The sequence below is a fragment of the Acanthaster planci genome, linkage group LG08 (assembly GCF_054643075.1).
Source record: "Acanthaster planci isolate LZ-2023a linkage group LG08, COTS_SCS, whole genome shotgun sequence".
NCBI classification, from domain to species: domain Eukaryota; kingdom Metazoa; phylum Echinodermata; class Asteroidea; order Valvatida; family Acanthasteridae; genus Acanthaster; species Acanthaster planci.
Window position 1 is genome coordinate 7,170,051 of NC_141784.1, and position 21,575 is coordinate 7,191,625.

The window sequence follows — 21,575 nt, forward strand, 5'->3', positions numbered from 1 at the left end:
GCACAACAAACGAACTTTAAGTAGTTTTAATTTTATACATGTAGTTCGGGGTAGTACGCCATTTTGAATAGGGCTCGTCAACTTAAGTTTTCTATTATTAAAATTGTTTATTATTATTTTCAGTTTTACTCCACTCAGTTTCGATTGACGTAAACCCACGCCCTGCTTGCTTTGTTGAACTGTTCGCCGTACATGTAGTCTAGGTATTATTTTACATCTAGATTATGGGGCTGCACGACAGGTAACTGCCTTCGACAGGGTGCAGACCACTAATTCAAGTTAGTCTTGCCAGCTCATTAGCATTGGAAGTGTCCTCCCCACAGTATCTTTTGAAAAAGGAGATTGTTTGGCCCCAAAAATTATGGGGAGATTGTGTAAATAGTTGCAAGGATCAACTACTGGGTCTTTGAGCTTTCATATGAGAGCAGAATTGCTGAAAACTATGGTTGAAAAATGGTCCTAATAAGTGCCCCCGAAAGTTGAGGGTTGCCACTTGAAAAATGGCAGCAATCAGACTTCTTAAAAATCACTTTTCGGGGGGTGATTTTGTTTTGTGGGAATAATTAAAAATGTAATTGGTTAACCCACAAAAATTGAAAAGAAATTGATGTAGTGAATAAAGGCACTGATCCGTTACCTGGCTGGTTGTCAACTTCCACACGCAGCCAGGCCAGGCCCGAGTCAGTCTTGTGAGCAGCACCAACCAGTCAACACGTAGGCCTAGTTGTTTTGTCTGGGTGCTCCCTGTGACTCCCAAGACTTACACCGGCCACCTGCCGTACTCACCGGTAAGATTGCCGATTACTACATTGAAACATTAGGGACCAGACAATAATTTCATTTGTGTTTTAGAATTCCCAGGGATGTTGGCATGCATGTTACTGGGCCCTGAACAGTGCTTATTTTACACTGTTACAGTTGACTGTACACCGCAGTTTTGTAGTGATCTGCATTTGCATTATAGGAATTTTTTTTAATATTAGAATATTTGTAAATGCTGATACCCCATATTTATGCGCATGTGATTATAGATTAGTTTAACAGTAGATTGAAGGACACCAAGAATTTTCAAAAAGTGATATTTGTGAGTTGAGAATAGGGAGTAATGTGGCAAAGGATTTTTATGGTCCGCTTTTAGCATGCGCCATAGGATGTGCACGTGTACCATGTGTACGTCTACACGTGACCACATGCAGTTCACTTCACGTGCACGGCAGGTGAAGGACAAATGTCATGACTGTGGCACACGGTTGGTAAAGATATTGCTTTAATTTTTTATGGCGGTCTCGAATGCTTCACATGGAAATGGAGCACTGTTAAACTAAGGCTGTCAACTTGACATAATGTGACGTAGACCTATGCATAGTGTGTCACGGTCTGCATGTTTTGGTCAGGCAGCGGCCAACCTAGATTCTTCCTTGACGCCCAATAAAGTGACACTGTGCCTATGCAAACACACAAGAGTTTGAACGTTATGCTATACCGGATCATGCTATCCGTTCTAATTTTGTGCGAACTGTAAGACTTGAATTCTGTTGGTTGTAATCCAGGAACTAATTAGTGCCTACCAAATTTTCACAGGCAGTGTCTGGGATCCAACAAGTAAAAGAGTAGTTCTAAGCATAGTCCTGACATGGTGTGCAGTCAGTCATTGACCCGTGGTAGTCTCACCAGCCAGCCACCTGCTCTCTTACCCATCACACCGAACCTGCGTGCCCTCTCCTTGACGTCCTGGAGAGTCTACCTGCCAGAAAGCAAACTCCCTGCTGGAACCCCGGCAGCCACCCTTACATTGGAGTAAACATAGGGCTGTAATACTGTTTAAAACTAGGTTTCCTTTTTTACGAGGGTTTCAGTTACTGGAAGGCATAATGGCAAATTCCAGTACTGCAGTGGAGTACAATTTGGCAGTACCCGGAACATCAAGGTTGGACGGTATTAACTGGCCTTGGATGGTCACTCGAGAAACCCTGGATGCCATGAAAGCATTGGAGATTTGGGAGGATGATGTGTGGGTGGTAACATATCCCAAATCAGGTAGGCCTGTAATGTCTAGGTTAGTTTGTTGTGTAGAAACAAAGTGAGAGTATTTAAAGCGGAGATCCACAGTCATTGTGTGTACATGAGTTTGTTTCTGCATTCAATTGGGGACCCTGAACAATATAGGACAATAAGGTCCCCGATTGACAGAGGGTCCCCGATTGACAACTGTGTACAAAACATATGGGTGGTCTTGTAAAAAAGTTAAAGTACAAACAAAAGAGGAACAATAGGGGGTCCCCAGTTGCAGGCAAATACACACTTGGGGGTGTGTGTGGATGGGTGTGTGTGTGTGTGGGGGGTGATTGCTTGGGTGCCAAAAGTTTTGTATTTTTAGGTTACCTTTTATGAGTGGTGATATTTTAGGGCTCTCTACAAGCTTTTGGAAGAAAAGGAAATGAAATTATCCCACTCACAAATCGCCTTAATCTCTATTTTTCACAAACATTTCACGTCCCTCTTTTCGTTGGAGGGGGACACTGACCCCACTGGCAACCTTAGCCGTATATAAATTGTATGCAGTTCGACCAATGACACTTTGGAGGTGACAGTGGGGGGGGGGTTGGTAAATGTAGTTTTGTTTGATACGTTTTAGGAATGGTCTTAGCAGCTGATACAGTTTGGGGCATTCTTCGGTGCCGGGGTTTGAGGTTATTTCAACTTTGCATACATTTGATGGTCTATAACAGGCACGAACTGGGCTTTGGAGATAGTCAACTTAATTTTTGTGGAGGGTTATGAGCAACTGATCAATCGAGCCCAAGGATCAGCCCCTCCTGTCGAGTTTGACTACTCCATTCAAGGCATGACTGTCAGCTCAAGACGTCCTCCTAGACCCGTACCAGAGTTCAAGGACGTACCTACATGGAAAGCTCCAAGAATCATCAATTCACATCTCCCAGAAGAAAAGATTCCTGAGCAGATCTACCAAGGGAAAGGAAAAGTAAATCCCAAGATAGGCCAATTATAGTGCAAATTCAATAATGGTAACAATGAAGAGTTACTTCTAGCAGAAAAGGTATCAAAATCTAAAATAAGCCATTGCAGTTTCGTTTAAAACGGGACTCTATAATTTCAGCCTTTTTATACCTTATCTATTTTTGCATACGCAGGTTGTTTTTGTCATCCGTAACCCTAAGGACGTAGCAGTGTCTTTTTGGCACTTTGCGGTGCCATGGAAGTTTGATAAGCGATATGAAGATTGGGAGTGTTTTTTTCAAATGTTCCTGGAAGGAGAAAGTAAGTCACAAGAAATCTTGCCTTAGGCAAGGTGGGACTGCCACACTAGAAGGGAAAAAGGCAGGGGAGATTTATGAATGTACCAATGTTACAAAGTATGTCCCACCTTACATCAATTTTTTTGGTGTGACTGGTCAAGGGTGTATCAAGAATTAATGGGCGGCCATACTTTTTTAAGGAAGACAAAAATTGGGATTATTTTCCGATAACCTTTAGTGGCCGTCTGAGGAGTCAGGCTACCTTTTGGGGCCTTTTAGTGCTTTTTGAAGGAAGGAAACATGACATGGAAAAAAACCCCGATCTCATTTAAAAAATTTCTTTCAGGTTCTTTTTTAGGGAAAGGGGCGTTACCCCCACCCCACCACTCTTGTGGCCGTTTAATACATCTACTCTTGTGCTCTCTTGACTGACACTGGTCAGAGAGGAACTCATTTGCTCTTAAAGAATCACAACTTCGTCAATGACGAGCTTCTTGTGTGGATGTCACTGGCATCAATTAAGCTCCCCCTTGACGATCACAAACATTATATGCAAAGCTCATCTCTGTACTAGTGACATTCTTAGTGCCCTGTTTTTTTCTCCCTTGCCCCGTTTTTAAAGCCAAGCATGGTCCTTTCCAAAAGGGAATTAGTAAAAGGGAAATACACGCAATGGAATGTCATGAACTTACATTAACTCTCACTCGGAGATTATTTAAGACGATTTGATAAGTTAAGTTTTGGATATCACTAATTTTACTTGACTATTAACAATTTGACAATAATGATCTTTCGTAGCGATTTATGGGTCTTGGTTCGACTACACGCTGAATTTCTGGAAGAAGCATCGTTACGACAAAAACTTCCTTTTCCTGAAATTCGAGGATATGAAACAGGTTTGTGGAAGCACGATTTTGTTGAATGACAGCAAACTACACTCAGTCGGTGGGTACAAACGCACGCTCCTGCTGATGAGTAAATGCCTACATTATACACTTACAACTGGTCAAATGGCGGTTGTTATAACGATGAGACTGGTGATTGAAAACTTCCATTGAAGTGAGAAAACATAGTGTGCTGTACGGCAAGTGTAATTGTTTTCCTAGGAGGGTTAGGGATAATTATAATAAAAATCAGCGTATCTGAACCGTTGCGCCTGCGTTTTTCGTAGGAAGGTTGGAGGCAATTATCATAAATGGGGTGGGCGAACAAGCATAAGATACAACAAAATTACTCTTTTGGCTAGTTGCACGGTAGCTCAGAAGAGTGCGTGACTTGTAAGCGGCAGGGCAAGGGTTTGAGTCTGAAGGTATGCAGTCTTTTTTGGGGGGGGTTAGTTGGCAAGAGGATATTTTTTTAATAGGAAAGTGAAGCCCAAAATTTACCTTCTAACTTACGTGTCTTAGTGTCCACTAATTTCATCAAGCTTGCAGTTAATCACGCCCATATCTGGTAATTGCCCCTGGCCCTCCTAGGACAAAAATTGCCCACGGCAATAAAAGAATTCAGCAATAGAATAGAAGAATTTCTTTAATAATGAAACAAAAAAAATTATGTCGGGTTTTGTTCGGAAAGACTGCCATGCACAGAATCTGTAAGTGCTCTGTACTGACAGGGGCCATCAGAAGTTTTAAACGAAGGTAGAACCGTGGCCACCAGATTCTTCAGGAATTAATAGCAATTGTTTCCTTTATTGTGTATCTTTTTCCTGTATTGTCTACTTGTTTAATGAGTCAAAACATGAATGTTCTTTTGAATCATTTCCTTGCTCTAAGGATATTAAGGGAGCCGTCATCCAAATTGCCGATTTTCTTGGCAAACCTCTCTCAGAAGAGTCTATCAATCGTGTGATTGAGTGTAGCAGCCTGGAGAGCATGAAGAGACGGTTTAACACATCAGCTTCCAATCCACAGCTAGTGAAAGAATCCCCATCACCAGGCCCTGAGATAAATGTGGATAGAACTCCCCCTGGCACTATGACTACGAAAGAGATCCTTGCTAAATACTCGCTTGGTGCTGCAGGCATCATCAGAAAAGGTTAACACTCACGTGCGGGCAAATTTAAGCTTTGGATATCACATAATCTTTCTAAAAAACAAAGGAATTTAAATAGCGAGATCGCCGAACAGAACTTTGCCTGCTGGCTTCACTGAACAAGAATACGATAAACTAATTGAACAACTTGAAGGTAAAACTCAAGTCCAGTTCTCCAGATTAATTCTAGTGTTTTAGACAATAGGTGTATGGAATAAAAGCAACGGTCTTGCCATGTTTAATTAAGTTTGTAGTCAAAAGTTTGATAAAAATAGGACCAGACGAGGAAAATAACCAAATGTTGCCACAAGGCACAATGACGAAGTAATACTAACTTTTCTCCTCACAGGAATCATTGGAGACTGGAAGTCTAAATTGACCGTCGCCCAAAACGAGGCTTTTGATGCACTCTACCGAGAGAAAATGGTGGGATCGGGGCTGAAAATACAATTTGAATGAAGCAGCAAAAATTATTTAGCATTCTGATAAAGTAATTTCATATTGTTTCTTCAGTTAACAAGGTAAGACTTTTTATAGCGTTCCTTTCATTCAAAAATTCATTCTTTCTACTTTAAATTTGGCACGTGAGCATTTTACCTGATTGTAAAGAAAATGTTGATGACAGAACTTGTCAGGCTTAAATATGAAAAGATGTTATGGCCGCATCGTACAATGAAAAGAAGGGAATGTCACTATTGTATCACTATCTATTATCATATTGTGTAACCACTGCAAAGTGTGATATTGGGTGGCCAAGTCCTATGGGGAAAAGAATCTAAAAGTCATTTTTAGGGGCGCGATTTCAAGGCACGATGTGTCAATAAATTGTAGAGCATGATGCACGGTAGCATTTCGTAGGTTTAGCTGTACAAAATTGGTTTCCTTTTTATAAACTATGAAGTGTCCATTGGGGCGGGATTGCTGGTTTTTTTTATTATTCCGTCATTTTGTCGAAAAATCCAACGATTATCCATGAAAACCGTAAAAAAAAAGAAGGGGAGAAACTGGAGTTTTTAAATGTTGTTCGCCTTTGGCAGTGTGCCTTGCACGTATCGTGCGCGCTAGCATGCCGTATTTATTTGAGACGTGCGATGCGCTCTGTTCAGCGAAGGGGACGAAATACAATTTTGTCTGTGCACAGCATACATAAATTCCCCCCGAATATGGTATCTAATATCAGCTCAGTGTCCCTAATACTTCAACTTGTTGAAACTGTTAGCCAATAAAGTTAAGATTCTAGAGACCGAAGAGAGTCTCTAGTTCAACCCCCCCCCCTGCATAGACCTACGCAAAAGCAATCGCGTATGAACTCAGACAATCCTTACCAAAATTGTTGAGACAAGTGTCAATAGACATACCCTCCCCAGCTTGCACAGACCATGACCCATGAGACTCAACATTGATCGGAGATCAGGGACGGAGATCCAGTCAATGTTTTGGCTGGGATAGCTACAAACCGCAGGCCTATTTCCCACTGTGGTACACCCCTCAACCACACCGTAGGCCATCTTATCGTCTTCTGAGAAAAATCTACACTTAAAACATGTCTGTTAAATAAAAGTAGATTCTGTTGTCTGTTGACAGGACAGAAGTTGCTGTTTTGGGCCTGTACTTTATGCTGTCACTTTTTCTATATACTAACAGGAGATTCTTAGTGAAATGTGTTCAGGGCACAGTTAGAAAAAAATTTAATTCGTACGTACAGCTTACTATGTCGTATGTAAGCATTACTAAACCGTACGTATATACGGAGTAGTAATCCACATGGTTCATTGCGTGACTAAACTTCAGTTCATTGGGTCCGAGAGGGACGAATTAATTTTTTTTAACATGTCCTAAATTTACTTCCATATCCTAATAGTATACAGAGAAAAATTGACAGTAGAATGTGCTGTCCCAAAACAGCAACTTCTGCAATGCATAGAATCTACCGTTATTTAACAGACATTTTAAACAGTTTATCCTCCGAGGGTGCCCTGTATCCGCGGTATGATTATTTTTGGGCAGTTTATTGAGGACAAAAAACAACGCATTTAAAACCACGTTTAAACTTGGTAAAAAGCTACATTTTAAGCTGTATTTTCATGAAAACACAGTTACAGTTTAAATAGATACCTGCTAATTCTAGGGCTTTCATTCTTGATGGTGCATAATCAACGCCATATACTGGTTGTGAGTAGAAATCCAAATAACTATAATAATCTGGGGTTTGTTTTTTTAAGTAAAATTATCTTTGCTTCGTGAAGTCTCCGGTCACTCCAAAGACAGTGTTGCATCATGCCGTTTTCATGGATAGCGAATAGAGAAATGCGGAATGGTACGGGTTATCTAAACAGACAACATTAAGTTTCAGTCAGATCAAAATTAAATGTAACCCGGGTTGCCGTGGAGGAAAAATTGAATGGGCTATGCGCCTCAATGTACAGAGGTTGGATGGGCTGCAGCTTTTGCGGCGAGAGGAGGGTAAAACCAAACGCTTCACTTATTTGGCATTCATTGCATTCTCGATGTAATTTTCTATTGTTGAAATTCTTTTGAGATTATTTCATCATTTTCGTGCTTGTATTTTTCGGGCAGATCTGTCTGGCCGGTGATGGATCAACCTTTCACAAGAAAGAACGGCAGTTGCAACGCATTTGTTGCAACGTTGGGGTGACCCAAGAAGATTAATCCAACATACAAACGGGATGTGTCTATTGTGAGAATTTCTCTTGAAAATGTCAAATTATTCTGCAGTCAAAAGCAAACGAAATTTGTTGTTATCACAAATGAAAATGCCTGTGCAATCTGGATCCGTTACTGTTAAATCAGTCATCAATAATAAATATTCACAGTACAACTCGCTGCTTTTTGTATTGAGATCACTCAGAAGACATGAACCCGAAAATGGTTGAGATCGGTTTCATTGTCAACTATTTAGGAAGTAAAGATTATAGATGAAAATAAATAAGCATCAATCCTTCAGCTCACTAAAAAATCCAAAAGTTATGCTGTGTTGACCAAGCATTCAGGCGCATGGACTCCTGAAATTCGCAAGGAATCGCAGTTACCGGCTTCCATATAGGACTTTTCTGGGGTCTCAGCCCACCACACTTCCGCGCTGCTCATCCATTTAACCCCCGAATAGTTCGACGGACCGTGCAAGGGAGGAAACGAGACAAGCCCCTAAAGCCCAGGCCGACAAGTCGGCCATACGTCTCGAACCTGTACTGAGGTGCTCACCTGGACTTTGCGGACAGTCCCAGCAGAATAGCTTGCCCGGTCGGCTAAGGTACTGTTGATATTTGGCGGGGGTCTTTGTCTCTTGTAGCTACTGACTGACAACAAGCATTGAGAAAATAAAAAGCCTCCGATGGGATTCGAACCCACCGTCTAACGATCTGATAACGTAAGCTCAACCACTCGGTCATTTTAAAGACGTTGCTTTTCGCTGTTCATATCAAGGAGATAACAAAACCATTAACCTTACGCGCAGAATGTTGCACAATAGGTAGATGAACATGGTCAATTCCCCGGACCACGTCAGTACACCTATCTACGGCTGCGTTCGCGCGGTTACTCCTGTCAATCGAGTGTAGGATGCGCGCGCATTACTCTCGGGTCAGGAGTACACTCCTGCACGAGGGGAGAATACTCTCGCTGACCTGCGGGGTATCCTGCCGTTCGTGCCAGTGCGCTTCGGGAGAGTACTCATGTTCACAAGAGTAGCTCGCTCAACAGCATTCTGCATGTCGGACTTTTTCATAGTGTCCACCCTGAGCTGAAGCGCACCCCCACCGGCGAAAAAAAAGACAGATGGTGCTAAGTTTTCCAACCGCATCCTATGGGGCACCACAGGTCCATAATAAATATTTTACAAAACGAATGCTCCAAATCAAAACAAAGCTCAGAGTTTAAAAACAAACAAAAGCGAGGTGCATAAACAAAGGACGTCGAGAAAGTGAAAACAGTAAATTAATTAAAAACGAATGACAGAAAAATGAAGCAGAGTTTTAAATCCTGGTTTACGAACAGCCTTTGCGAAATGATGAAAACCTCAATCGATCAGAAAAAAAAGAAATTATGGAAATTATTTAAACGAACCCATCACTTAGCGGCGCGGCATCCCAAGTAATTGTCACATATATTTTTTTCCTGAATGAAAATGGATAAGACTTGAAACTATGCATGGTGGAAGTACTAAATAGGTTAGGCTTGCGGTTGCACCATGTAGAAAATATATCTTATATGAGTGTGTGGTTCTGAGAAGAGCCGATGGTGAACACTCGAAGACTGAGCAGAGCATACTGTTCGGAACAAGCCTAACCTTTTCTGAATGAAAATGTCTCGGCAAATTAAATTTTTCTGGTCAGAGAGTTTCTATATAACTGCGATCTCTTACAACTAATAAATTACTGATTTGCCAAACGCATATTTGTAGTGATTTCAAGACTTTATTATTTTTGAGGAAGAGTACAAAGTAAACTTTTTTAAAACAACTGGAATTTTATGAGATTGGTTTGATTTTGTTTGGTCTGTCCTTTATGTTCTATTCAGTGCAGCCTGCGGCTTTATAGCCGACAATCAAAGCTCCGTGGTCCTTGCTGGGCCATGCATTGAAGGGCAAGTGCCTATCACATAATATTGTAAAGGAATCAAGGAAATTCGTCACAGTTACCTGACGTCAGAATCTCCGCCCTATTAAAGCATTATAGATGGGTGCCCTAGGTTGGTCTAAACCGTACGTCGCTGTTAAGGGCGGTGCAGACGGGCGAAAGACGCTTATAGACGGGTGCCCTAGGTTGGTTTAGATCAGTTCATTAGCGTGAGAATCCTCTGTTGATGTTATGGCAGTGATCTGGCCGCTTCAACCATGTTCTTCAGTTTCTCTCTCATAATGTTTCGTGGCAGGAATCCGAGCCCACAGTCAGGGGCTACAAGAAGCCGATCGCATGGAATGTGACTGAGGGCGCTCTTCAGTCGGTCCCGTATCTCGGACACCGTCTCAACCCTACTGCTTGCAATGGTTACAGAACCCAGGATGACCTTTGACCTTTTAAAAAGTGCCAGAAGTGATAGGTCGTTCCGTCGATGGGCGTCTTCAATAGAAACTATAGAAATATGGGAATTTTCAATCAGTGCGGTTTTAGTTCACATAGGTAAAAAAACGCATATCAATATACATTTCCACCATGTTGTGATACAATACATGTACATATAGGCCTACATGTATACAAAAACCAGGAGGCAAAAAAGCTACTGACATTGCCTGAACAACATCTTTGCTTCAATTGACTTAAACTGTCTTATCCCCCCCCCCAAGTTTTTAAGTCTGGATTTTTAAGACCTCGGTTGTTCAAAATATTCCAAATGTGCAAGGGAGCAATGGCAATGCTATAAACAAAGAAGTCACGAACCATGACAAGACCTACTTTCGTCAAATCCTGCTTGATCGATTTTTTCAGCGATGTCAAAATACCCCCTTGGATCAGCTTTTTGGTAATCTTTCTCGTCCTGTTTGAATACAAGAGGAACACGCTGTCACTGTTGTTTTGTTTTTAAGTACTGAATTTTGTAAAAGAATCACTGAAACCATGAAAGAAGGAAACATTTAACATGAAGTGTAAAGAAAATTGAAACAACTGAGAATTTTAGTTTGTAGGACAACGGACTAAATTTAGCCTTGTCGCGTTTACCATTTGTCTTTGGGTTTCAATTATTTAAACACTGACACATTAGTCACCATGCTGGAATGCCACATGTGCATCCTAACCATGATAGCATCGAGGCTCGTAAAATATTGCACGTTTATGTTTTTAAAATACATGTGAAAAACTTAGGAATATGTTGTAAATAAATGTCCTTTTATCTTCTGTGGGGCTCTCACCAAAACCTGTTCATTTGTTGATAATGGTGGGGGAACATGAACAGAACAAGATTCGTACTAAATGGTTGGGGTAGCCGCAACACAGATGTATCGCCTTGGTAACCTCGTTTCCTAAGCCTTCAATGCAACGAGAGGCGTGATCAATCCCAAAGTCAAGACTTCTCTTAACCTCGCGCATGAACACAGGTTCATCGAGCTGTATATATTTGCATCCTGTCACAAAAATGATAAAAAGAACTAATGTAAAATTAAGCCCAACATTTGAATAATTTTATTTTAACAGGCAATAGGAATTGAAAAAACTTCCTTCAAAGAAAGAGAAGCGGGCCATGTTTCACATTGTCCTTTTCTGGCCCCAGACACACAGTACGTGTAGCTGTGCCTTCCGCCTGCAAAAAATTCGGGGGACAACGAAGATACTATTTTGTGTCGTATCACACACCAACGCATAGGTTCTTGAATAATTCATAGCACCACCCTCTTAATTTTCGATTTTGGAATAGCTTCAAACTAGAGAGTGCACAACAGCGCAGCATGAAATACGAGCACTGGTACCCGGCCTATATTAATCAAATTCGGGGAGATGGTTTTATCAATTAAAATCTCAATGATGAAAATACTCTCATTAAACTGGGAGCCAATCTGCCTCAAGATAGGAGTTGTAAACGAAGTGGTGTACAGTTATAAAATACTCACCAGCTGCAACTAGACCAGTGAAAATCTTGTTAATGGCAACTACAAGGTCTCGGCTGAGCTGCTGATCATCAGGGTAGAACTTGTCTTCATCAAAGTGAGAAATGAAAGGTGTTCAGAAAATAAGTCAATTTGTAGCATTCAATATTTGACTTTAAATTAAAGAGAAGCCAAATGTGGATCACAAATGAGATGCTCTTTCTTTAAACAGCAACATAAATACCCCATAAGTAGTTCGGACAAGGCGCAACGGATGGTAACCCCACAAGAGGTATCTTCCGATGATCATCCATTTTGTTACCTTTTATATTTTCTGTCTATGCGTAAGAATCCGTGTTCTACTGTTGCAATATTGGTGAAAGGAAGCTTGATATCTGACTTCAGTTTTACTGCATTCATCTTTTTTAATGAATAGCTTCTGATTTTGAACTGAATGATTAGGATGCTGTTTAATACAAAAACACCTTGCACCTAATATCAAAGACTTATTTTGCTTTCTCTGAAGAACACTGTAATAATGACAACTTACAGAGCGCCGGTATTCTTCAGGAATAAGCGCTCATGGCACTTCTGTAGAATAATTACCTGAACCATTAATTATACAGTGAAACATAAAGTAAAAAATTATTAACAATTTCGTATACAGTATGGTACGACATTAGTTCACAGTTCATGTAGATTTGTCTATAATGACAAGGTCATGTACTTACTCTGCGAAGTGCCCATGATGGTTAATGGACCAGGAAGAGTTGCTTTTACTGGTTGAGAAGAATTCGCCTGTACGATCATTTGTACAATGTGCATAATGCATTAGTTACATGCTATAAGGCATTCCAATTCATAACAGCTCGGTCTAACTTCCTTTTGTGCTTACCTGGATTTGTCTGATATTTAAATTTCGCAGTTGCAACGACATCGTGGTTATTTATTTATTAAGAATTGTGAGGTTTAGTAATGAATAATGTGGAATTACTTTTATGCATGGAACCATTTAAAGCTTTTGAACCACTGACAACAATGTTGTTTCAATTTGTGTTTTTTGTGTGAGCATTCCTCATCTATGAACGATAAATGTTTATCATCCCAAACTATTTCAACATTGCTGTAAGTTATTCGATTGCATCGATGAACGAGTCTGCATAATTGTCAATATATATTACCTGGGCAAAAGTCCATTGCTTGATTATGGCATCAAATGCATCGCCTACATCTATATAAAAAAATAAATAATAAGCGGAAATACAGTTAATTTTTTGTGCAAATTGTTATGTAAATGTTCTCAAAAAGGCGAGCTATGAAAAATGAACCATTCATTAGTTGGTTCAGCTGACAAATGTGAACTGTGCTTTCAACTGAACAGGAGTCAGTGAACTTTGTAGGCGTTCTCACCTCATCCGTTCAGTCACTCGGCCATTGAACTCTGATCTGGCGTTCATGCGAAACGATTAAATCCTGGCAGATTCCTGCAGTGGTATTGCACTTTATGAACAGATGTTGTTTTTCGTAATAACTCATTGTAGATGCATCATTCTTATTACCAGCACTTTAAGCAATATTATAGTTTCTATGGCTGAATTAGTCCTTACCTACACGGCCCATAACTTGCGGTAATGCACTCATACAGGCTCCATTGCGATATGTACAAACTTCTAAATTTTCAAAACTGAAGCCTTGCAAATATCGGCTGAGAAAAAAGAGGAAATGTATGAGATTTCAATATTGTTTTCACTTTTGTAGATGTGTTGAGTCAGCATCGGTGTCCCTATTTAATCAAATACATTTAACGACAAGGGAACTAGGGGAGACCCGGTGGGATATGAGGCTTGACCCTCCAGTATTTAGTCATCTCTGGGAACAAGATCCTGGTTTTTTCTGTGATGACTGTAATTTATTAAATACACCGACGTAGCCAATCATGTACACAAATTAAAACGAATATGTCCGTCGTCCCAGTTTTTATTTTATGACATTTTCCCTTCGAATTCAAAGATTTGCATTTTCAAATTCATACACAATCCAGTTTTGGGCACTTACAATGTTAAAATTCGTCATTTATTACATAGTTTCAAATGTTCAAGTGAATTTAAATTGAGAACACACTTTCGGCGAGGAGCGTCCAATTTCGTATCGTCTCTACGCTCAACCGTTTCAGTCAAAAACAAACTTGCGCTTTACTTTTTTGTTCTTTTTGGGCAAATCTGAATATTCAGATTAGTGAATGAGAATGTAACGCGTTTGAAAACAGCATCACTGCACTACGAACGTGTTAACCTCTTTTTCCTCTTTCAACACTCATCACCACTTGTTTGCCTTATGGTAAGCCACTCATTATTTTTGTTTTGAGAAGTCTGCAAAATTTTTGAGATATTTTCTGATTTTTTCAATTGACAGTTCAATCAAAACTTGCCTTAATAAAATAATCAAATGTGATCCCCATTGTTTTCAAAGCTTACAACCTTTATGCACAAAGTATGATGTCCGTTCGTTGCGCGTTGTGAGCCATGCTTTCTAGGACTTGGTCCACTTTACTATAACAACTCGTCAGGGAACCGTCAGGTAAATGGAACCAGACTAGGTATTGGCTTACCATAAATACCACACATAGCTCTCCCTGTTCAGTTCTCCATCAGTAACAACATCGATTCCAAGTTCAGCTTGGTCAGTCAATACCTCCTTCACAGCTCTCTCGTGCGTCTGACAGAAGTCTATATTATCATTCCAAACGTAGAAGATAATATAGTCATTGTTCATAATAAACTGGGCTATAGACCTCCATCGTTTAGAGGAGGGAAAACGTAAACCGCAGTTGAAATACTAATACCTTACTTATATAATTGGGAAGATCGGTGGGAAAGTTGTTTATGTTGTAAAATACACTGGAGGAAGACGCAATGAGGACACTAGACTACTAGACTATGGCAGATCAACATTTGCGTGCACAACCCGCCGGGATGATATCGAACTTTCAGCCTTTAAGTGAAGATATATTGTAGCCTTCAATGAAATTGAAACTGATCACACCCTATAATATAAAAAGAGGTATAGTATGACATTCTTTGTAGTTTATGGATATTACCAGCAAATCATCAGCTATAACAAGATGTTCAAACAGCTTCTCTGGGTCAAATTTTCCCGGAATCGGGGATCATTTGCTTAATCTTTTTCTAGGTCAAAATGGCTTGTTTTTTTGTAAAAGGGACATTTCTATCACTGGTACACCAGGATTTACCATTGATAGCTCGAGCCCTCCCCCATGGTGACCGAAATATATATGACAGAAAACAACCCGGGTGTTGGTGCTATGTTTGTTGACTAAATAAGAAAAATTAAACCCAAGAACTTAACTGAACAATTGCTTCGATCCAAACATTGGCGTTATCATGGACATGTCTGAAGGTAGCCGTCCATCTTGGCAATTCTAAATTCTATTATGTGCACAACGTGCCGTCCCTTAGGCCCTATTTGTGTAAAAACTGAATACATGTAACAGGTACCAATGAACCATCCCTTCACGAAAGGTGAGTTCTTAAAAGTTTGATTTTCGTCGTTGACTGAAACATTTTTTTCTTAGCTTTCATTTTCAAAATTTTCCATCTCAATTGAAGCTTACAAGATTATTTTGTCAAGTTTTTGTGAGGAATTTCATTTGGATATTAGCTCCCTTCTGTACACGAAACAATTTAGGCATGGGCTAAAACATATGCAAATCCATGCACGTGTCAGCTCACTGTGATGCGATAAACACGATACATGTAGACCTACTAATTGGTGTAGTAGGGTCTATACAATGCCCGTGGTCTGGACTCACCCCATGTCACCCGTTACACGTATACGGTCAACATAACATTTTTGCAAAGGAATACTGAATAATTGGCAACAAAACAAAAAGTAAAACAAAACAGAGCAAAACAAACTATTGAAACTGAAAAAAAGCCGATCGGCTATTTTTTCAGACTTTTGGGTGGATTGGGATGAGGGCAATGAAACAGCTTGGCTAAACCTATAGTGATGGTTCATCCATGTATAAAGGGTAATGAAACAGCTTGGCTAAACCTAGTGATGGTTCATCCATGTATAAAGGGTAATGAAACAGCTTGGCTATTCCCCTAGTGATGGTTCATCCATGTATAAAGGGTAATGAAACAGCTTGGCTAAACCTAGTGATGGTTCATCCATGTATAAAGGGTAATGAAACAGCTGGGCTAAACCTAGTGATGGTTCATCCATGTATAAAGGGTAATGAAACAGCTGGGCTAAACCTAGTGATGGTTCATCCATGTATAAAGGGTAATGAAACAGCTGGGCTAAACCTAGTGATGGTTCATCCATGTATAAAGGGTAATGAAACAGCTTGGCTATTCCCCTAGTGATGGTTCATCCATGTATAAAGGGTAATGAAACAGCTTGGCGAAACCTAGTGATGGTTCATCCATGTATAAAGGGTAATGAAACAGCTTGGCTAAACCTAGTGATGGTTCATCCATGTATAAAGGGTAATGAAACAGCTTGGCTAAACCTAGTGATGGTTCATCCATGTATAAAGGGTAATGAAACAGCTTGGCTAAACCTAGTGATGGTTCATCCATGTATAAAGGGTAATGAAACAGCTTGGCTATTCCCCTAGTGATGGTTCATCCATGTATAAAGGGTAATGAAACAGCTTGGCGAAACCTAGTGATGGTTCATCCATGTATAAAGGGTAATGAAACAGCTTGGCTAAACCTAGTGATGGTTCATCCATGTATAAAGGGTAATGAAACAGCTTGGCTAAACCTAGTGATGGTTCATCCATGTATAAAGGGTAATGAAACAGCTTGGCTAAACCTAGTGATGGTTCATCCATGTATAAACCACTTTCTCTTACCCACAGAAGCATTCTTTTCCTCCAGGAACTTTCCATATGTGGTCAACAATTGAGTGTGATCTTTGATCTCAAACCACGAAGGTACATCAAGATAGTCCGGCTTCGGGTAGCTACCAATGACAGTTGTTTTTAGTGGCATGACGGAAAGTGGTTGACAGGTACTATGTCACGCTGTGGAAATCACAAACGCAATAGCTACATAAGAGTCTATGCAATGCAGTTTTTACTGCAACCGCATAGTGCAAAAATATAGGTTTCTGCACGTGGAAATATCACCAGAAATAGTATGGAACCCGGCCCGTTTCCCTGCCAATATCCGAACATATCCAGTGGTCATTTCCCTACCCTTCCCTTACGCTTTCCACTCTACGAGTTCGCACCACAGTCCTCGATTTACGTACCCATGGAAAGTCTTTTTTTCAGTTTGCAACTATTTTCCCGTCGTTAAATATGCCATTTCTCTCATTAACGAGCTCACCGTCACAGTTTAATTTATAGGCATTATTTTTAACCATAGTGAGGGAAAAATTGCAGTGAAATATACCCTACAACTTCACCGTTTGTCAATTGATCAGTGACAATCAAATCATACACTTAGGCCTATACTCAATTCCAACCGACCCTTTCAAATAATATTCTCATTACAATAATAATAAAAAAATATTTGAAAAATCCCTACACTCCATAATCACAGAGCATTTTATATAATTACAGACGTATGCCCGCATTCACTTCCACAAAGTCGGAAAGAGTGTCCATTTTCTGGAACTTTTTTCTTGGTCATAGAAGTGCAGACACTGCGAGGGCGGCGGTGTACGGAAGCCCTGTTGTGACATCAAGTATATATTTTCCAAAAGTGAAGAATAATTTTTCCAAAAAGGAGCAATGTATGCAGTACTTGCGATAAGGCTTAACGACAGCAAAGACTAAACAAAATACCTTCAAAGTCCCCTATCGGCTTCTCCCAATGTCAAAGGTGAACTAACGTGACTTCATTGGCCCTTCTGATAATTTTCTGAACTAAAAATCTATACTAACTGATTTCCAATCACGTGGCCTACTGCATGTAGGCGCTACGCCTATGAGCCCCACAAATACAAATAGGGCTGTACTAGAGAGTGCATGGCTCTCTTTTACAATCTGTCTCTTATCTGTCGCCACCACACCCCTACTTCAAGGCATTAAATGCCTGGAATCTAAACTGCTGGATGGTCACAAACTTTGAATCCTAATATCTCCCGAAATGAGAATGACTCGACAAATTTACTTACACCAACTCCGATTTATGGCGCCTTGAAACCCGGGCCTGTAATATTTACATGCTGACCATGGGCAGCGCCATTTTAAAAAACGAAAACGGCGCTTTTTACGTCGGATTTCATGGCACCCGACACCATACAAAACTGGTTCCCTGTCACATCTTGCATGACAGACAAACAAGGAACCGGTGAAATTAAATTTGAATATATTCATATGCATGTCACTGTATCAGGCTCCACGTACGTACGTACGTACACGCATGCCGTGGGCATACAGTACAGTAGCAAAGTGCGCGCGCAACTAAGCAAAAGGAACATGAATTATGCATCTTCTTCACCTGTCTGTCGCCTTGACTTCTGGCGCAAGAAGCGCTGTTTCCTTTTTTTACATTGGCGCCGCCCGTGGTCAGCATGTTGTACCACAGGCCAGGTTTTCAAGGCACCATACATCGGAAAATTTACGATTTGGGAAAGCTTTAGGATGTTCGTATGAAAGTCCAAACACTGAGAAATACGCCAGTGTAACTAAAATTTTCGAGTCATTCTCATTTCAGAAGATATTAGTGTAATAGAACAGCCTTACATTGTAACCTTTGACCTCGCTTTAACACCATACCTGGAATGTGTATACGTGCCACTTGTGTCTAGAGATAGTACTTACAGTAAACGGCATGCATCTGTTACAAGCTACGTTATATCTCTGCCTGTGAGCTCTGTTCTGTCTCTTATAAAACCCCAACATCATCACAATTAGGATTCAAAGTTTGTAACAATCCTGCAGTTTGGATTTCAGGCATTTAAGACAGGCCTTGAAGTAGGGTTGTGGTGGCGACTGATAAGAGACAGATTGTAAAAGAGAGACAGTACAGCCCTATTTCTGAGGCTAGTAGGCCTGCTACTGTCGATAGAACTTTTTCGACTGTACACATGCGCCGTACAACATGTCACTGCAAAACTTACAGTAGTGCGAGCACCCTCTAGTAAGGATACCAGACCAGATGATTCTGACTATACGACGAATCAACGGTCGTCCGGTATTAGCCAATGTCACGTGACCAGGACGAGAGGAATTGTTCCAGTTTTCCGGAAATAGCCGAAATATTCCGAAGTCGTTCGGTCTACATTCTGCATGTTCGGATGGTACCGTTGATGTTCGGTTATTTCCGGTCGGGTAGGTGGGCTTAAACCGTCAACAATCATGCACTGGCATATAACAACAAAGTTACAAACAACTTACTTGTTGATGGGTGTACACGAATTGATCAACTAAAAGAATTTCACAATTCAAAATCATGATTTTTAATTTTCTGAGATTTTTCAAGTGCGCCTCATTACTATAGGGAACACTCAGCTGAATTGGAACCCACCACGTAAAGGAATGAAATCGAAAACATCCGGGCTTTCAATTTGTGACCTTTGACGCTTGCGGCATATCTATTTATATCCATGGGTGATGCCTTATCTAAGATTCTTTATCACGGGTCGTCAGGGGATCTTTGGGCAGTGAACCAGACTAGAGCACCCTCCTGTTGTGTGCCTGAACGCGACATACCATATGCAGCAAGGTATGAGACGGAGAGAACCCCCCCCCTGCTTTGTGTTGGTCATTGTCTAGCTCGCAGGAATCTGGGGAATTCCTTTCAGACATCTTGGGGGGGGGGATGTGTTAAGTAACAATAGTCTTGAATTCCCGGGATTCCTGCGAGACAATGACCAACAGAAACACAAAGCGGGGGGGGGGTTCTCTCCGTCTCATACCTTGCTGCATATAGAACGCGTATTTTCAATTTACACCATAGCGTGGGATTTTTCCTGTGGTGGTGCCGCATGAAAAGAGACTAGTGCTGAGTACGTACACGAGCGCATTGGATTTAACGTGGAGGCGGAAATATGACATAATAATTATTGTTAAGACATTATAAAGGGTTTCAATGCATGTCACTAAATTGGAAGACGTCTTGTTATTGCATAGCTTTAGATGCTAAATGTCATGTGAAAGCTCCGCTAGGAATCGTGGTAGGCCTAAGCAATGCCTACGCATTGCTCTGCCTAATTAACCATAATCTGCTCGAAAACAACCCTCATTAAAGACCCTCCTAAATTGTTCATAATGTTTGTCACATCGCACTTCATGTTCATGCACTTGTTGTATTTACCTCCCCCCGAAAAAAATAATAATGCTAAAAAACACTTGAGTGAGCTTTGCTATCCGAGCTCATCAAGCCAGCGATCACGGTGGTGATTAAAATTCTACTTTTTTCACACACACTGAAGAAATAACTTGACCATCAGAGGAAGAGGAATCACCCTAATTCTGCCACAATCCATCAGTCTATCACTTCTCAACTTTCGGAACTAAAAAAAAAAAATTTATTTGCTGTAGTAAGGGCACCATCGTTTCGTGTTTTTGCGCGCTTGCTAGGCTGGTTCAGTCAGCATTAGTCTCTTTTTTTCAAGCGCGAATTAGCACTACCAGAGCGAAAAGCCCTGGTAGGCTATGGTGTGAGTAAAAAATACGCTGCCTTATGCGTATGAATTCGAGACCTACGTACGGGTGGAAGAAGTGCTGCGTGGACTCATTGCACTGCCTAATTAACCACAAAGCTACATGACAAGACATCCTTGCTCTGGTGGGTGCGATTCATTGAGCAAATGGTGCGTGACCTGGCTCACATACAGCATGGAAGGGCAGGCCTCCGAACCCAAACTGTGGATGAGTACGTCTGCGGCATTCATACATCTGTGGCATTCATTGAGCAAATAGCGCGTTACCTGGCTTACATCCAGCACGGAACAGCAGCCTACAAAGTCCGAACTCTTGAACTGTGGATGAGTACGTCTGCGGCATTCACACATCTGTGGCATTCATTGAGCAAATACTATGTTACCTGGCTTACATATATACAGCACGGAACAGCAGCCCACAAAGTCCGAACCCTTGAACTGTGGATGAGTACGTCCGCGGCATTCATATATCTGCGGCATTCATTGAGCAAATAGCGCGTTTCTCCATGCTTACATACAGCAGGGAACAGCTGAGCAGGGCAAAGTCCGAACCATGAATATGTCGGCAGCATTCATTGAGCAAATAGCGCTTTACATGGCTTACATACAGCAGGGAACAGCTGAGCAGGGCAAAGTCCCAACCCGAACTGTGGATGAATTTGTCGGCAGCATTCATTGAGCAAATAGTGCGTTAAATACATACAAGAGGGAACAGCAGGCAAAGTCCGAACCCGAACTGTGGATGAGTAGGCTTACATCCGCGGCATTCATTGAGCAAATAGCCCGTTACCTGGCTCAATTAAATACAGCAGAGAACAGCAGGCAAAGTTCAAACTCAAATTGTGGATGAGTCCGTCCGAGCTCGGCATTACATCCAAACGTATCGACCTTGACGAGTATAATACTTACAAGTAGAAGTTTGATTTCTTAAATTTTTTCATTTCATTAACGCACCGTACCTGGTTGGGTTTAAGTGCAAACGCAAGGTTGAAGATTTGCGAGTAAAAAAAAAACCCTCCCCAGCAGCTTCTTTGGGTAACAAAATCTGACGTTACCTGGCTATAAAGGTATCCACTATATGTTCGTACTTATTCCGT

At 40.9% G+C, this 21,575-nt stretch overlaps 2 protein-coding genes across 11 annotated transcripts; one reads left to right on the forward strand and one right to left on the reverse strand.

The window, feature by feature from the left end:
* The first annotated feature begins 249 nt into the window (after window positions 1–249).
* LOC110985639 (sulfotransferase 1A1-like) lies at window positions 250–9,775 on the forward strand. 3 transcript variants are annotated; one of them, XM_087139653.1, is made up of 7 exons: window positions 250–788; window positions 1,582–2,037; window positions 2,730–2,983; window positions 3,153–3,279; window positions 4,056–4,153; window positions 5,033–5,294; window positions 5,641–9,775. In XM_087139653.1, exons 2-7 carry the CDS (start codon window positions 1,872–1,874, stop codon window positions 5,748–5,750), a joined length of 1,017 nt encoding a protein of 338 aa, XP_086995779.1. In that variant the 5' UTR covers window positions 250–788; window positions 1,582–1,871; the 3' UTR covers window positions 5,751–9,775. The 3 variants fall into 3 exon arrangements, 1 of the variants encoding a protein (XP_086995779.1); XR_015426097.1 differs by lacking the exon at window positions 250–788 and having other exon boundaries at window positions 1,872–2,037; window positions 5,641–6,027; window positions 6,064–9,775; XR_015426098.1 differs by lacking the exon at window positions 250–788 and having other exon boundaries at window positions 1,872–2,037; window positions 5,641–5,812; window positions 7,869–9,775.
* LOC110985638 (uncharacterized) lies at window positions 9,705–21,011 on the reverse strand. Of its 8 annotated transcripts, none has more exons than XM_022246801.2 (10): window positions 20,871–21,011; window positions 16,715–16,885; window positions 14,438–14,555; window positions 13,437–13,534; window positions 13,011–13,060; window positions 12,561–12,627; window positions 11,854–11,937; window positions 11,216–11,370; window positions 10,703–10,784; window positions 9,705–10,381 (listed from the first exon to the last, which is right to left on the reverse strand). In XM_022246801.2, the coding sequence occupies exons 2-10, from the start codon at window positions 16,851–16,853 to the stop codon at window positions 10,116–10,118; spliced, it is 1,059 nt and encodes a 352-aa protein (XP_022102493.1). In that variant the 5' UTR covers window positions 16,854–16,885; window positions 20,871–21,011; the 3' UTR covers window positions 9,705–10,115. The 8 variants fall into 8 exon arrangements, with proteins under 8 accessions (XP_022102493.1, XP_086995778.1, XP_022102494.1 ...); XM_087139652.1 differs by having other exon boundaries at window positions 20,862–20,880; XM_022246802.2 differs by lacking the exon at window positions 20,871–21,011 and adding an exon at window positions 20,526–20,724.
* Window positions 21,012–21,575: the final 564 nt, after the last annotated feature.